Source organism: Oncorhynchus kisutch, linkage group LG29 (genome assembly GCF_002021735.2).
Source record: "Oncorhynchus kisutch isolate 150728-3 linkage group LG29, Okis_V2, whole genome shotgun sequence".
NCBI lineage: Eukaryota > Metazoa > Chordata > Actinopteri > Salmoniformes > Salmonidae > Oncorhynchus > Oncorhynchus kisutch.
The window spans coordinates 11,690,776-11,706,739 of record NC_034202.2 but is presented as its reverse complement, the minus strand read 5'-3'; the positions used below and the strand labels follow the sequence as shown (position 1 = coordinate 11,706,739).

The 15,964-nt window shown below is 41.6% G+C and overlaps 1 protein-coding gene across 2 annotated transcripts in view; it reads right to left on the bottom strand.

The window, feature by feature from the left end:
- Window positions 1-11,236, bottom strand: part of ttc33 (tetratricopeptide repeat domain 33) — a 45,406-nt gene extending 34,170 nt beyond the window's left edge. The window contains exon 1 of one of the 2 annotated variants that reach the window (XM_020465341.2): window positions 10,628-11,236. In XM_020465341.2, coding sequence (XP_020320930.1) covers window positions 10,628-10,854 — 227 coding nt within the window. In that variant the 5' untranslated portion in view covers window positions 10,855-11,236. The other variant, XM_031809189.1, reaches the window with a different exon arrangement.
- Between the last annotated feature and the right edge of the window lie 4,728 nt (window positions 11,237-15,964).

Here is a 15,964-nt window from a genome sequence, read left to right as displayed (position 1 = left end):
GCAGAATCTAGTTACTTCTCTCACTAACCTAATTACACTTGGTCACCACTGGCAACATGCGTCTGGTAAAATAGGGTGAGCAACAGGATCTAATGTCTGGGGTTTGGGCATTCATTGGCTGAAAGGTCAGTTGCAAAGGTCACATACTGTACAAGGATAATGACATGATGATATTCCGAATCTAGCATAATGTATGTGTTCATGTGAGTGTGTGATGCATGTTCACATCACTGCGCAGTTTGTTCCACGAGAAACTCCCACTTTTAGCTTGATAATTATATTTCAGCTGAACATATCTCGATTGATTCAACTGATTATTGGGAATCTTTTCCTCTATTTAATTTTAGTGATAGTAATGGCTTGTGAGTGAGCCAAATTGGTCTTCATGATGTCATCAAAAACAATATAAAATGACGAGTAATTCCATGGTAACAGAATTATGCTGATTTTTACAAAAAAACACATTTACAGGAAGAACTGTGCAGATAAAGTTTGGTAACAGAATACAACTGAGGGGAGCTTTACTGTAATCCTGTTACCAAACTTAGCATCTGCAGTTTTTACAGTAAATGTAAAAAAAAAAAAAAAATACTATTTAAAAATTGTTCAAAGTAGTCACTGAATAGAGTTGTATGGTTTGTTAAATGCCCAGTGCAGTTAAAATTCTGTTCTTTCCTCTCAGTCTCCCCTATATCCATTTGCGCCACTGCTAAATTGTGGACGCCACTGAAAACATTTTCAGTGTAAACATAAATGACTTAAACCAGATAAAGTATATAGAAAAGTTAATGGAGAAACATATTTTTCAATAAGATCATCTTTGAGAACAAACAATCAATCAATCACTACAAGACACTCATGGAGAATCTGAAATTCCAAAAATGTAATTGATTTTGTTGATAATTGATAATGTTTGAGTCACTCAGATAGCATAAGAAAAAGGCATAAGCCATGGTAAAATGCGTACAATTGCAGGGAATTAGCTTTGAAACCTCTGGCAAACTTTGCCACCGCTGCTGAAAAACATCTTAGGGGAAACACTGCCTGTGTTTTATATCATATTGTACAACAGCTGATGAAACACACTAAAGAAATGTGTTATTTCCTGATAGTTGCTGGTTGAAAATACAATCTACACAGGACCTTTGCATTATGGGCAGGCGTTTCGAATTTCCATGGTGACAACACCATGCGGTAAATGAGTAAATAAGCCAATAAAGAGGGTTCCAAACCTCTGCCAATAACAGCTACTTTCCCCCTCCTCACTCAGACCACTTCCAGACAGTCCTAGCAAAATTCCAGAAATGATTCGATATTGATATAAAATGGCTGCATTGGGCCTTTAACTTTGAAAACATTGGTCTTTGTTTGGCATACATTTTAAAGTTAAAAACTTCTCAGCATAATACCGTTACCCTAGAATTGCCCCTCATTAAACATTTTTAATGCACAAAAACATGACGTACACATGGCTGCATGACTACAATACAGGGGGTAATTATGTATGCTGTCCTTCACCAGATGAACACAAGAGGAGGTTGATTATAGCGCTGACTCAGCATGGCATATACCAACATCTTTTCAATTTCTTATTCAAATTCAGTCAAACTACTTTGGGAAAAGCTGCATTTTTCAATAGCATCATCCCACCTAAGGACATATGTGGAACAGAGAAATGAACGATCACGCTGACATGGCAGGTAGGTAATTACTGTGTGTCTGCATCCCAGATGGCACCCTATGGGCCCTGGTCAAAAGTAGTGCACTATATAGGGAATATGTTGCCATTTGGGACACATGACTGTCAGCTCCTTCAAGCTAAACACTTGTGGTTAATGACAAAGAATGATTGATCATATTCATTCTACTGGTAGGGATAAAAATATTATGAACATCTTGATGAAAGACGAGAGAGAGAGAGAGAGAGAGAGAGAGAGAAGGGAGGGTTGGAGAGTTTAATATGACTGAGTAGCTGGGCTTTGGGCAGGACTGGATTGTTAATATGAAGAGTCTTCAATATATAACCGAATATTATGGATTAGGCAACGAACAACCTTCAAAAACTCAAAATACACTTTGTCTACAAAACATTTACGAACAGCTTCCTAATATTGAATTGCACCCCATTTCGCCCTTGTTGGGGCATGGCATCTACAAGGTGTTGAAAGTGTTCCATGGGATGACAGCCCATATTGACAATGCTTCCCACAGTTGTCAAATTGGCTGGATGTCCTTTGGGTGGTGGACCATTCTTGATACACATGGGAAACTGTTGAGCGTGAAAACCCCAGCAGCTTTGCAGTTCTTGACACAATCAAACTGGTGCCCCTGGAACCTACTATATCCCGTTCAAAGACACTTAAATCTTTGTCTTGCCCATTCACCCTCTGATTGGCACAATAACACAATCCATGTCTCAAGACTTAAAAATAAATATTTAACCTGTCTACTCTTCATCTACACTTGATTGAAGTGGATTTAAGAGGAGACATCAATAAGGCCTGGTCAGTCTATCATGGCGTTCCTAATGTTTTGTACACTCAGTGTAATGAGCAGAACGTTTTTTTTATCCACCATTTTCGTTATATCCAATAGCGATCTTGTCTCATTGCTGCAACTCCCCATCGGTCTCGGGAGAGGCGAAGGTCGAGTCAAGCGTCCTCTGAAGCATGACCCCTCCAAGCCACGCTGCTTCTTAACACTTGCTTGCTTAACTCGGAAGCCATCTGCACCAATGTGTCGGAGGAAACATCAGTCAACTGATGACCATGGTTAGCTTGCAGGCGGCCGGCCCACCACAAGGAGTCGCTAGAGCGCAATGAGCCAAGGAAAGCCCCCTGGCCAAACCTGGATGACGCTGGGCCAATTGTGCACCGCCCTTTAGGATTCCTGGTCACGGCCGGCTGTGACCTCAACTCTGTGATGCAGCGCCATAGAGCGTTGCGCCACTCGAGAGGCATAGTTAATTGGTTTATACCTTATCAAATATCCTGGTTTCAAATAATGCATTACTAGCGTTAAATTACTTCCTTCAAGGGGTCAGAAAAGACGTCATTGCCGCTATTGACAGTAAAAATCGGTTAAGTGTCCCTAGGTGGGATTAATATCCCACTCATAAACACCTGTCCCAAAGGGCAAAGGGATTACAGACAAAAGGGCTTACCTCAACCATTTAATTGGTGAGTGCATCACTGCTGGTCTTTATAAGAAGTATGGACATGCTGAAAGAACCGAATCGTCTGTTCAGTCAGTTAACGCACAGCTCACAAACCCAGACATACCCCACAAGACACGCAATCAGTGTCTACTTGACAAAGCATTTAAATGTTTGAGATTAGTATTATTTATCTATTTATTTTCTATTATTTTAAAAAATATATCACAGATGTGTCACCTTTGGAAACTCACCTCAACTTGACTTTAGTAATCTTGTTCTTTACTCGTAGTGTTCTTAGTTAAAATTTGTGTTGGTGTTCTTGTCCATTAGTGTTCTGTATTTTGTCATGTTCTATGTTTTGTGTGTACCCAAGGAAGAATAGCTTCTGCTTCAACAGTTTACTCCAATGTTTACTTGACAGCCTGTTACAAATCAGTCTGACAGTACTTTTGACAGTCTTTCAATCTGAAGGAAGTATAGACTGCTGTTGGGAAAAAAATAGGAAGTAAAACTCGAGTCATCTCATTATCTCATCTAGGAACTTTTCCACATCATTCTTTACATTTGAGATTCATCTGTAGCCTACATATATGATGAACATTATATTCCCCTGGAGTCATTTCATAATTTTCTGTGTTATAGTTTTACTGGAATATTCCGAATGTCTGCAAATATGCTTTTTTGAGAATTGATAGGGAATAACCACAACAAATGAGAAATATAATGCACTGACTAGTACAACATCTGCCTGCCACCGAGCAGAGAAAACAGGGCTGATAATCTTCTGCTCCACGTTGGGCAGTCAACAGCAGACAGACATAACACCATTAGCTCCAGTTCCCCCGGCGCTCATTAGAAGTAATCAAACATTGAAATTCATCAGAAAGGTATCATCATTGGTGAAGTTATTTTTTCCCCAGTCCAATTTAGTCTTGTCCACTCTTTTCTAATGAGTCATACGTGGCTTATAGAGGGAAACATAAGACTAAGATATATATATATACACACACACACGTTCCTGACAGTCTTATATTTCAGTGATGGGGGTCATAATATTGTGTAGATTAAATGGTTCAAAAGATAGGGATCCAAAATAAATACAAATGTGGCTCTCTATTAGCTGCTGCCAAAGCAGCAGCTACCCTTCCTGGGATCCAGCAAAATTAAGGCAGTTTATACAATTTTAAAACATTACATTACAATACATTCACAGATTCACAACACACTGTGTGCCCTCAGGCCCCTACTCCACCACTACAGTACTAAATCCATGTGTATGTATAGTGCGTATGTTACCGTGTGTGTGTGCGCCAATGTTTGTGTTGCTTCACAGTCCCCGCTGTTCAATAAGGTGTTTTTTAAAATCAAATTTTACTGCTTGCGTCAGTTACTTGATGTGGAATAGAGTTCCATGTAGTACTGTGTGCCTCCCATAGTCTGTTCTGGACTTGGGGAATGTGAAGAGACCTCATGTGGCATATGCATGGGTGTTTGAGCTGTGAACCAGTTGATTCTATGTTTGGGAAATGCTGCACTACAAAGTAGCCTAGCTGATACAGAGCCTTCCCAATTCAATGGCTCCCTCTTCTGGCCACATTTGACAACGCAATCCTAAAGGACCATAGATATCACCTGGATTAATCTGGTCAGCCTACAGCCCTATCCGGATAGGGTCGGCAAACTCCAAGGTCCTCTGATAATGCTTATCCCATGCGAATAGTCATCCCTGTGTTTTGAGGGATATTACAGAGTTTCACAGGTGCTGCACCCAGATTGGGTAAGGACATGGGAACAAATAGACGCTTAAAACAACGTGCTATGCACGTAGCCTACAGATGAATCATCCGTTTGGTTATATCAACTTTCCTCATGCCATACTTCTCTTTTGAAAGATGAAGTGGATGATATTGTGCCAATTAATTTATGAATTTCCAAATCCGTCAGGTAATTAAATGTCTGCATTAGGTTACAGTTCATGGTTCTTATTGATAAACACTATTATTTTGACTTTCTCCAAACTGAAGGTCATCAGGTCAATATCAGCCTATCCTTAGACATTTTAAATATCTTCACACCTAGAAGAGCCTCCAGGCTTCCGTCATAACGGTCAATTGTGAATGAGGAAACATTTTTTTTATTCCAGGGGCAGTTTGGTAAAACAAATCCCGTACGAATCTTCCACTGGAAAAACGGACATGCTGGAGTAATAATTGCATAATCAACGTTCTATAGTAATACTAGTACCGTGAGAATAGGGCTTTAGTCATGGAAAGAGCAGGTGTTCCTATTGTTTTGTACACTCACTGTATATTTATTAGAATTGATTACTTCCAGAATCTACTTCCAGAAGGCCAGCATTGATTATTTCCAGAAGCTGCTGCTCTCTGTTAATTCTGAGTAAAATCCTGTCATGTAAACAGAAGGCAAGGGGATCAAATTTTACTGAAAAAAATATAAAACGCAACATGCAACAATTAACAATTTTACTGAGTTACAGTTCATATAAGGATAATCAATTGAAATGCATTCATTAGGCCCTAATCTATGGATTTCACATGCATGGTCTTAGACGATCCCTGACGCATACAAGTGCTATAAAACAAAACAAACAAAATAATTATGGAGATTTGTGTTGATGCTAGAATTAATCAAGGCCTTTAAACACTTGTTGCACAATAATTGTACAAATGAAATGCCTTGTATGGTGTCTGACGGAGTTTACATAAGTCCAGAAAGTTGCATTTTATGAGAGAAAAAGTATAATTAGGTGTTTTCATTTATGGTATGACAGCTGATACTTTGGTCTATCGAAATATACAGGACCAGTCAAAAGTTTGGACAGCTACTCATTCAAGGGTTTGTCTTTATTTTTACTATTTTCTACATTGTAGAATAATAGTGTCGACCACAAAACTATGAAATAACACATTTGGAATCATGTAGTAATCCCAAAAAAGTGTTAAACAAGATTCTTCAAAGTAGGCACCCTTTGCCTTGATGACAGTTTTGCACTCTTGGCATTCACTCAACCAGCTTTATGAGGCAGTCAACATAAATCCATTTCAATTAACAGGTGTGCCTTATTAAAAGGACATTTGTGGAATTTATTTCCTTCTTAATGTGTTTGAACCAATCAGTTGTGTTGCGACAATGTAGGGGTGGTATACGGAAGATGGCCCTATTTGGTAAAAGACCAAGTCCATATTATGACAAGATCAGCTCAAATAAGCAAAGAGAAAGGACAGTCAATTTTTTTAAATTTTATTCCACCTTTATTTAACCAGGTAAGCCATTTGAGAACAAGTTCTAATTTACAACTGCGACCTGGCCAAGATAAAGCAAAGCAGTGCAACAAAACAACAGAGTTACACATGGGATAAACAAACGTACAGTCAATAACACAATAGAAAAATCTATATACAGTGTGTGCAAATGAAGTAAGAAGTTAAGGAAATTAAAAGGCGAAGTAATTACAATTTAGCAATTAACACTGGAGTGATAGATGTGCAGATGAGGATGTGCAAGTAGAAATATGGTGTGCAAAAGAGCAGAAAAACAAAAACAAATCCGGGGATGAGGTAGGTAGTTGGTTGGATGGGCTATTTACAGATGGGCTGTGTACAGCTGCAGCAATCGGTAAGCTGATCTGACGGCTGATGTTTAAAGTAAATGAGGGAGATATATCTCGAACTTCAGTGAGACACAGTGATGCTAGTCGGGCGGGCGGGTGTGGCAGCAATCGGTTGAAGAGCATGCATTTAGTTTTACTGGCATTTAAAAGAAGGCCACGGAAGGAGTGTTGTATGGCATTGAACCCATACATTGAAGCCATAACTTTAAGACATGATGGTCAGTCAATACGGAAAATGTCTAACTTTGAACGTTTCTTCAAGTGCAGTCGCAAAAACCATTACGAGCTATGATGAAACTGGCTCTTATGAGGACTGCTAGAGTTAACTCTGCTGCAGAGGATACATTGATCTGAGGTTAGCAGCCTCAGAAATTGCAGCCCAAATAAATGCTTCACAGAGTTCAAGTAACAGACACATCTCAACATCAACTGTTCAGAGGAGACTGCGCGAATCGAGCCTTCATGGTCGAATTGCTGCAAAGACCCCACTACTGAAGGACACCAATAAGAAGAAGAGACTTGCTTGGGCCAAGAAACACAAACAATGGACATTAGACCAGTGGAAATCTGTCCTTTGGTCTGACGAGTTCAAACTTGAGATTTTTGGTTCCAACCACCGTGTCTGTGTGAGACGCAGAGACGAGTGTGAGACGAGTAGGTGAATAGATCATCTCTGCATGTGTGGTTCCCACCATGAAGCATGGAGGAGGTGGTGGTGTGATGGTGCTTTGCTGGTGACACGGTCTGTGATTTATTTAGAATTCAAGGCACACTTAACCAGAATGGCTGCTAAAGAATTTTGCAGCAATACAACATCCCATCATTTGTTTTTCAACAGGACAATAACCCAACACGCCTCCAAACTGTGTATGGGCTTTTTGACCAATAAAGAGAGTGATGGAGTGCTGCATCAGATGACCTGGCCCCCACAATCACCCGACCTCAACGCAATTGAGATGGTTTGGGATGAGTAGGACCGCTCAGCATATGTGGGAAGTCCTTCAAGACGGTTGAAAAAGCATTCCAGCTGAAGCTGGTTGAGAGAATGCCAATAGTGTGCAAAGCTGTCATCAAGGCAGTTGACTACAATAAAATGGTGGAAGTCCTCAGTGGCGCTGCCCATTCTAATCCAGCCTTTTGGCCACTAGAGGCCTGTATCATTCTCTATGGACATGAGCCCTTAAATCCTCAATGTTCTGAAGCTGCACAATTGAGAGCATCTTGACTGGCTACATCACTGCTTGGTATGTCAACTGCACCACCCTCGATCGCATGCTTCTACAGAGGATGGTGCGGACAGCCTAGTACATCACTACATCGCAGCCTAGTCCATCGCTTCTTCTCCATCTAGTGATAGGCTCCACAACCCTGTTCCTGGAGAATTAGCGTCCTGTAGGTTTTCACTTTAACCCTAATCAAGCACACCTGACTAATAATTACCTGCTTGATAAAAACATATTTGGTTATAAAAAAAGCTAAATTCGCCTTTAGGTCAATGTGCAACCCATTTTTCTTTGTGACTTGGCTATTGATTTTCCCCTACATTTTTCCTCTTTTTTTTTTTAAGGTCAGGTCAGTTACAACTGGGGTTGTAGCGAAAACCTACAGGAGAGTAGCTCTCCAGGAACAGGGTTGGAGAGCCCTGATCTCGTGGATACAAAAAGCAGAGGCCTCGTAAAATGGGCTCGGTGCCGCCACCAATGGTTGGGGAAAAACCCTCATTGTCTTCAAGCAGTACATTGACAGTGCTTAGCCATTGATTCCAATTTGTTTTTTTGTTTTTTATTCCCAACCAACGGTGGCAAAACTGAGCCCATGCTACGGGGTCTCTACTTTTTGCAGCCACTAAAATGTAGAAGCAGCATGTGTTTCCGGTGGAAAATGTCAATACTAATCGTAGGAATGGAACACCCTGGAACCATTAATTAACATAACCATGTTTAGCATCTTCAGGCCTCCACACATAGAAGACATTTGGAACATCTCCACTTAAATAAATCCATTTTATATACACCATCACAATAAATCCATCATTTATTTTAGGCAGTTATGAAGAAACATTATGATATGAAGAAAAAGTATTTCAGAAGAACCGAATAGGCTATGAGTCGGGCTACTGTATGTTATCTGGCTATGTGCCATGCCATAGGCTGTAGGCTAGTTCATTTAGCTGATAAGATGTGCTTATAAGTCCCATGTCATTATTTTATGTATTAATATCATTGAACTTAGCTGAATAAAATAGAAAGGATTTTTTTCCCCATTCCGGAGCAAGTGCGCATATATGAAGAGGCTATGTTGAGGGCAAAAGTGATCATTTCAAACAGGTCCTATATGGTAGATTTATAATTATTTGGCAAATTTAGTTGTGAATGATAAACTTTAATGTCTTACAAATTAAAACATATATGAAACATCATATGTTTCTTTAGACCTGTATGCATAAGTGTATGGGTGTTCTACATGCAATGTCTTAAATGCTTTGAATTAATAGTCCCCTTAGAAAGCACTGTCCATTTCGTTGTGTTTGGCTTCATAACAACATCCACAACAACTATGTTTCCCACTCAGTTTCAACCTGTTGTTTAACTTCTTTCTTCAAATTGATCACCACAGTGATGTAAAAAAAAATGTAGCCTAATGGTTGAGTTTTAAAAGCATGATACGATTTTAGATTGCATTTGCAATGATGTCCGAGTGGATAGAGGGACAATAGAGCACTGAGGAGCAGGCCATTAGTGTCCTGATGCTTTTTAGCGAGATGGGTACTACCAACACACATGTCCAGAGCGCATAAAAGGAGATTACTGTGACTCTGTGGAATTTGACTGTGGTCATGACTAATGGCTGCCGGAGTGGCAGTAATATGGTCACCGCAACAGCCCTACCACTCTAGTATCCTTGCACATTGTAAATATGGTATTGGCACTGACCCTGTATATAGCTTACTTACTTACTCATGTTCTTCTTATTTCTATTTCTCATGTGTTTTTGTTCCTACTTTTTTTAATAGTACTACAGATATTGATTACTGCATTGTTGGGAAAGAGCTTGCAAGAAGAGAATTTCACTGCACGTGACAATAAAACTGAACTTGAAGGCAGAGAGCCATTTTCCACAGGCCCTGGCACCAGTCTGTCACTTACAGGCACTTCTGCAGCATTTTGTGGCAGTTCCAAAATGGTACACAGCCATAGGGGATATCAGTGGAGTCTGAGTGACTGTGTGTGTGGTCTGCATGCTGAGGAATACTCCGAAACATCTGGGCGTGAGCGTGTCAAAAAAACGGATTAGTAAATGGCCGGGCCACATGGAACATTTCCTGGACACACACACAATCTGTCCATCCCTCTCTGGGTCCTATTATATGGTCCCTCCCTAGGTTGTGTTGTACAGTTAGGATGACATGCAGCCCAAGGGTGACAGACAACTGTATTCAATTTGACATTGCCACAAAATTTGCTCTTATAGCTACCTAGCCTGAGTTTGCACTCCTGCCAAAATGTAAGAACATCAGGACCATGAACAAGGCTGTCACCCTCACCTGCCCTCTTGTGCCAGCACCACCCCTTCCTCCTTTAGTCTCTTGCTTTTGGCAGCGCCACATGGAACATTTCCTGGACACACACACAATCTGTCCATCCCTCTCTGGGTCCTATTATATGGTCCCTCCCTAGGTTGTGTTGTACAGTTAGGATGACATGCAGCCCAAGGGTGACAGACAACTGTATTCAATTTGACATTGCCACAAAATTTGCTCTTATAGCTACCTAGCCTGAGTTTGCACTCCTGCCAAAATGTAAGAACATCAGGACCATGAACAAGGCTGTCACCCTCACCTGCCCTCTTGTGCCAGCACCACCCCTTCCTCCTTTAGTCTCTTGCTTTTGGCAGCGCAGTCCTCCAGCAGGACCTCCCGGCGCCGCTTGATAGCATAAAGCCAGTCCACCTCGTCCTCTTTAACTATTCCATCTTCCTCCGGTTTCTCCGCTGCGGCTTCAAACTGCTGCACCGCTGCCTTGGACACCCGCTCGCCCACTTTCCTTTTCCAGCCGAACGAAGCCATATTTTACAGAAATGAGTCAATTATCTGTAACGTTACTGTATAATTGTGAAACCTCTCTGCTTGCAAATAGCTCGCTACTGCTGACAGACACTTGAGACTTCTAACCTTATGTTTGGAATGTCAAAAAGGCAGGTTTGTTCACATTGAATTGGCTAGCGTGGAAAGTGAGTTACTATAGCTAACTAGCAAGCTAATGTTTGAATGTTAGCTAGATAGTAACTGGCTAGCATATAGCTAACGTTTAACCGTTAACCTCAACTGTTATTCATTCTTCATCAAGAATTTGATTTAATATGTGGCTGGATATATTGAGTTTTCAACATTCACAAAACGCGATTACCGATGCTGTGCTGCTTTCTATTTAACCCGGAAGCTCCTGTTTGTTTAACCACAACATTTAAAGAGACAGTACAGATATTTTGAAGTAATTTGTTGGTGCACGAAAGGAACAGCACAACTATTTTGAAAAGTCTCCAGCTATCTGTGTGGGTCAGTCTTTCTCTACACCCACAATAACATCTGCTGAATATGTGTATGTGACCAATAAACATGTATTTGATGATAAACCTATATCTGTAAAGTGACTATGAAAGTGAACCTGTTTTGTGGTTCCAATTAAGATTCAAAACATGTTCAAATTAAATGCAAAAAAAGGTTTACTGATGATAAAAATGGCCACTTCAGCTATTCACTGGCACAAGTGGGGACACTTCAGGCTGAGGAGTAAATTTCACTCATCCCCATGTGCTACACTTGCACCAGACTGGATAAGGTCGTTCTCCGCGATGTTGACACTGGTGGACAGAACCGGAGGAGTCCTTAACATGAAATGCTTAATTACAAGCCCTTAACTAACAATTAAGAAGATAGAGTTAAGATAACATTTACTAAATAAACTAATAACAATAATGAGGCTACATACAGGGGTGCAGGTTAGTCAAGGTAATATGTACATGTAGGTAGAGGTAAAGTTACTATGCATATACAGGGGGGGAGGGTCAATGCAAATAGTCTGGGTGGTAAATATAGCAAGATGGCGCCGACAGACATGGCAGCTCTGCTTCTAAGCTCCTAAACTAGTGTGTTATTTCTTACATAATTAGCCCAGATTTTTGGGGGGTGTTATTACATACAGCCAGAAAGAACTTTTGGATATCAGAGTGACGGTAAATCACCAGCATTACAACCAGGAATACGATTTTCCCGTATTGGATCCTTTGTTTATATCCCCAGGGCAATTTACCTTATCATAGAGGCTGCTCCAAGATGCCGCCAATTTAGAAGATGTATTTGGAATGGACTTCTAGTCCAACTCAGGAGGCGTGCACGCCATCCACTGCTTCCGAGTATATTACTCGCTAATGTTCAGTCTCTGGACATTAAAGTAGATGAGCTTTAATGTCTCCTTCCAGAGAGACATCAGGGACTGTAAAATACTATGTTTCACAGAATCATGGCTCTCTCGGGATATACTGTCCCCATCCATACAGCCAGCTGGGTTCTCAGTACATTGCGCAGACAGGAATAAAGAACTCTCCGGGAAGAAGAAGGGCGTGGTGTATGTTTCATGATCAACAACTCATGGCGTGATTGTGATAACATACAGAAACTAAAGTCCTTTTGTTCACCCGACCTTGTTTACCCAACCTAGAATACCTCACAATCAAATGCTACCTCCCAAGAGAATTCTCTTCAGTTATAGTCGAAGCCTTGTATATTCCTCCTCAAGTCAATACCACGACGGCCCTCAATGAACTAGACTGGACTTTATGCAAACTGGAAACCACATATCCTGAGGCCGCATTTATTGTAGCTAGGGATTTTAACAAAGCAAATTTGAGGAAAACGCTACCGAAGTTCTATCAACACATTGACTGTAGTACTTGCTCTGGTAAAACACTCGATCCCTGCTATTTCCCCTTTCTAAATGCCTACAAGGCCCGCCCCCGACCTCCCTTCGGCAAATCAGATCACGACTCCATTTTGCTTCTCCCTTCCTATTGCCAGAAACTCAAAGAGGAAGTACCCATGCTAAGGTCTATTCAACTCTGGTCTGACCAATCGAAATCCATGCTTCAAGATTGTTTTGATCACGCGGACTGGGATATGTTCTTGGTAGCCTCTGAGAATAACATTGATATATACACGGACATGGTGACTGAGATCACAGGGAAGTGTATAGGAAATGTTGTTCCCACTGTGACTATTAAAACTTACCCAAACCAGAAACCAGGGATAGATGGCAGCATTCGCACAAAACTGAAAGCGCAAACCATCGCATTTAGCCATGGCAAGGTGACTGGGAATATGGTTGAATAAAACAGCGTAGTTATTCCCTCTGTAAGGTAATCGAACAGGAAAAATGTCAATACAGAGACAAAGCGGAGTCGTAATTCAACAGTTCAGACACAAGACGTATGTGGCAGGGTCTACAGACAATCATGGACTACAGAGGGAAAACCCGCCACATTGCAGACACCAGCGTTTTGCTTCTGGACAAGCTAAACACCTTCTTTGCCCGCTTTGAGGATAAGACAGTGTTACTGACACTGCTCGCTACCAAGGACAGTGGGCTCTCATTCTCCGTGGCTGACTTGAGTAAGACATTTAGGTGTGTTAACCCTCTCAAGGCTGCCGGGCCAGACGGCATCCCTAACTGCGTCCTCATAGCATGCTCAGACCAGTTGGCTGGAGTATTTACGGACATATTCAATCTCTTCCTATCCCAGTCTGCTGTCTCCACTTGCTTCAAGATGTCCACCATTGTTCTTGTACCTAAGAAAGAAAAGGTAACTGAACTAAATGACTATTGCTCCATAGCACTCACTTCTGTCATCATGGAGTGCTTTGAGAGACTAGTTAAGGTTCATATCACCTCTACCTTACCTGACACCCTAGACCCACTTCAATTTGCATACCGCCCCAATAGATCCACAGACGATGCAATCGCCATCGCCCTGAACACTGCCCTGTCCCATCTGCCCATTCCCACAAGAGGAATACCTACGTAAGAATGCTGTTCATTGACTATAGCTCAGCCTTCAACACTATAGTACCCTTCAAGCTCATCATTAGGACTCTCCCAGTGCAACAGGGTTCTGGACTTCCTGACTGGCCGCCCCCAGGTGGTAAAGGAAGGAAACAAACACCTCCACTTTTCTGTTCCTCAACACAAGGGTGTGTGCTCAGCCCCCTCCTGTAATCCCTGTTCACCTGTGACTCTGTGGCCACACACACCTCCAACTCAATCTTCAAGTTTGCAGATGACACAACAGTAGCAGACCTGATTACTGAACAATAACCAGAAAGCCTACAGTTAGGAGGTGAGGGCCCTGGCGGAGTGGTGCCAGGAAAATTACCTCTCCCTCAACAAACGAAAGAGCTAATCATGGACTTCAGGAAACAGCAGAGGGAGCATGCCTCTATCCACCTCGATTGGACCACAGTGGAGAAGGTGGAAAGCTTCAAGTTCCTCGGCATATACATCACTGACAATCTGAAATGGTCCACCCACACAGACAGTGTGCGGAGGAAGGCGCAACAGTACCTCTTCAACCTGAGTAGGCTGAAGAAATTTGTCTTGGCTCCTAAGACCCTCACAAACTTTTACATGTGCACAATTGAGAGCATCCTGTCTTGATGTCTCACCGCTTGGTACGGCAACTACACTGCCCGAAACCACAGGGCTCTCCAGAGGGTGGTGCAGTCTGCCCAACACATCACCGGTGGCACATTGCCTGCCCTCCAGGACACCCACAGCACCCGATGTCACAGGAAGGCCAAAAAGATCAAAGACAACCACCCGAGCCACTGCCTGTTCACCCCGCTATCATTCACAAGGCAAAGTCAGTACAGATGCATTAAAGCTGGGACCGAGAGACTGAAAAACAGCTTCTATCTCAAGGCCATCAGACTGTTAAATATCCGTCACTAGTCGGCTACCACCCGCTTACTCAACCCTGCACCCTAGAGGCTACTGCCCTATATACATAGACATGGAATCACTGGCCGCTTTAACAATAGAACGCTAGTCACTTTAATTATGTTTACATACTATTTTTCTTATCTCATATACTGTATTCAATTCTACTGTATTTTAGTCAATGCCACGCCAACATTCCTCATAATATTTATATATTTACTAATTCCATTCTTTTACTTTTATATTTGTATGTATTATTAAGAATTGTTAGATACTACTGCACTGTTGGAGCTAAACACAAGCATTTCGCTATGCCACATTAACATCTGCTAAAAGAAAATGGTATATGACCAATACAATTTGATTAATTGCTCTCAGTCTTATAGTCTTAAGCTGGATATGGATACGACACCTCCACTGTGGTACTCTATAAGTGAGGGTAACCCTCATAACTGTGCTTGCTATTCCATCTAGAGGTCATGAGTGAGAATGTTTTAAGACAGCTCTGCTTTTCCATACATACAGTGCATTTGGAAAGTATTCAGTCGCCTTGACTTTTTCCACATTTTGTTACATTACAGCCTTATTCTAGAATTGATTAAATAGAATTGATTAAATAGTTTTTTCCTCAAATTTACACCCAATACCCCATAACGACAAAGCAAAAACATTTAGAATTTTTTGCTAATTTATTACAAATTAAAACAGAAATATCACATTTCCATAAGTATTCAGACCCTTTACTCAGTACTTTGTTGAAGCACCTTTGGCAGCGATTAGAGTCTTCTTGGATATGACGCTACAAGCTTGGCACACCTGTATTTGGGGAGTTTCTCCCATTCTTCTCTGCAGATCCTCTCAAGCTCTGTGAGGTTGGATGTGGAGCGTTACTGCACAGCTATTTTCATGTCTCTCCAGAGATGTTAGATCGGGTTCAAGTCCGGGCTCCGGCTGGCCCTCTCAAAGACATTGAGACTTCTCCCGAAGCCACTCCTGCGTTGTCTTGGCTGTGTGCTTAGGGTCGTTGTCCTGTTACCTTCACCCCCCAGTCTGAGGTCCTGAGCAGGTTTTCATCAAGGATCTCACTCTACTTTGCTCCATTCATCTTTCTCTCAAGCCTGACTAGTCTACCAATCCCTGCCGCTGCAAAACATCCACACAGCATGATGCTGCCACCACCATGCTTCC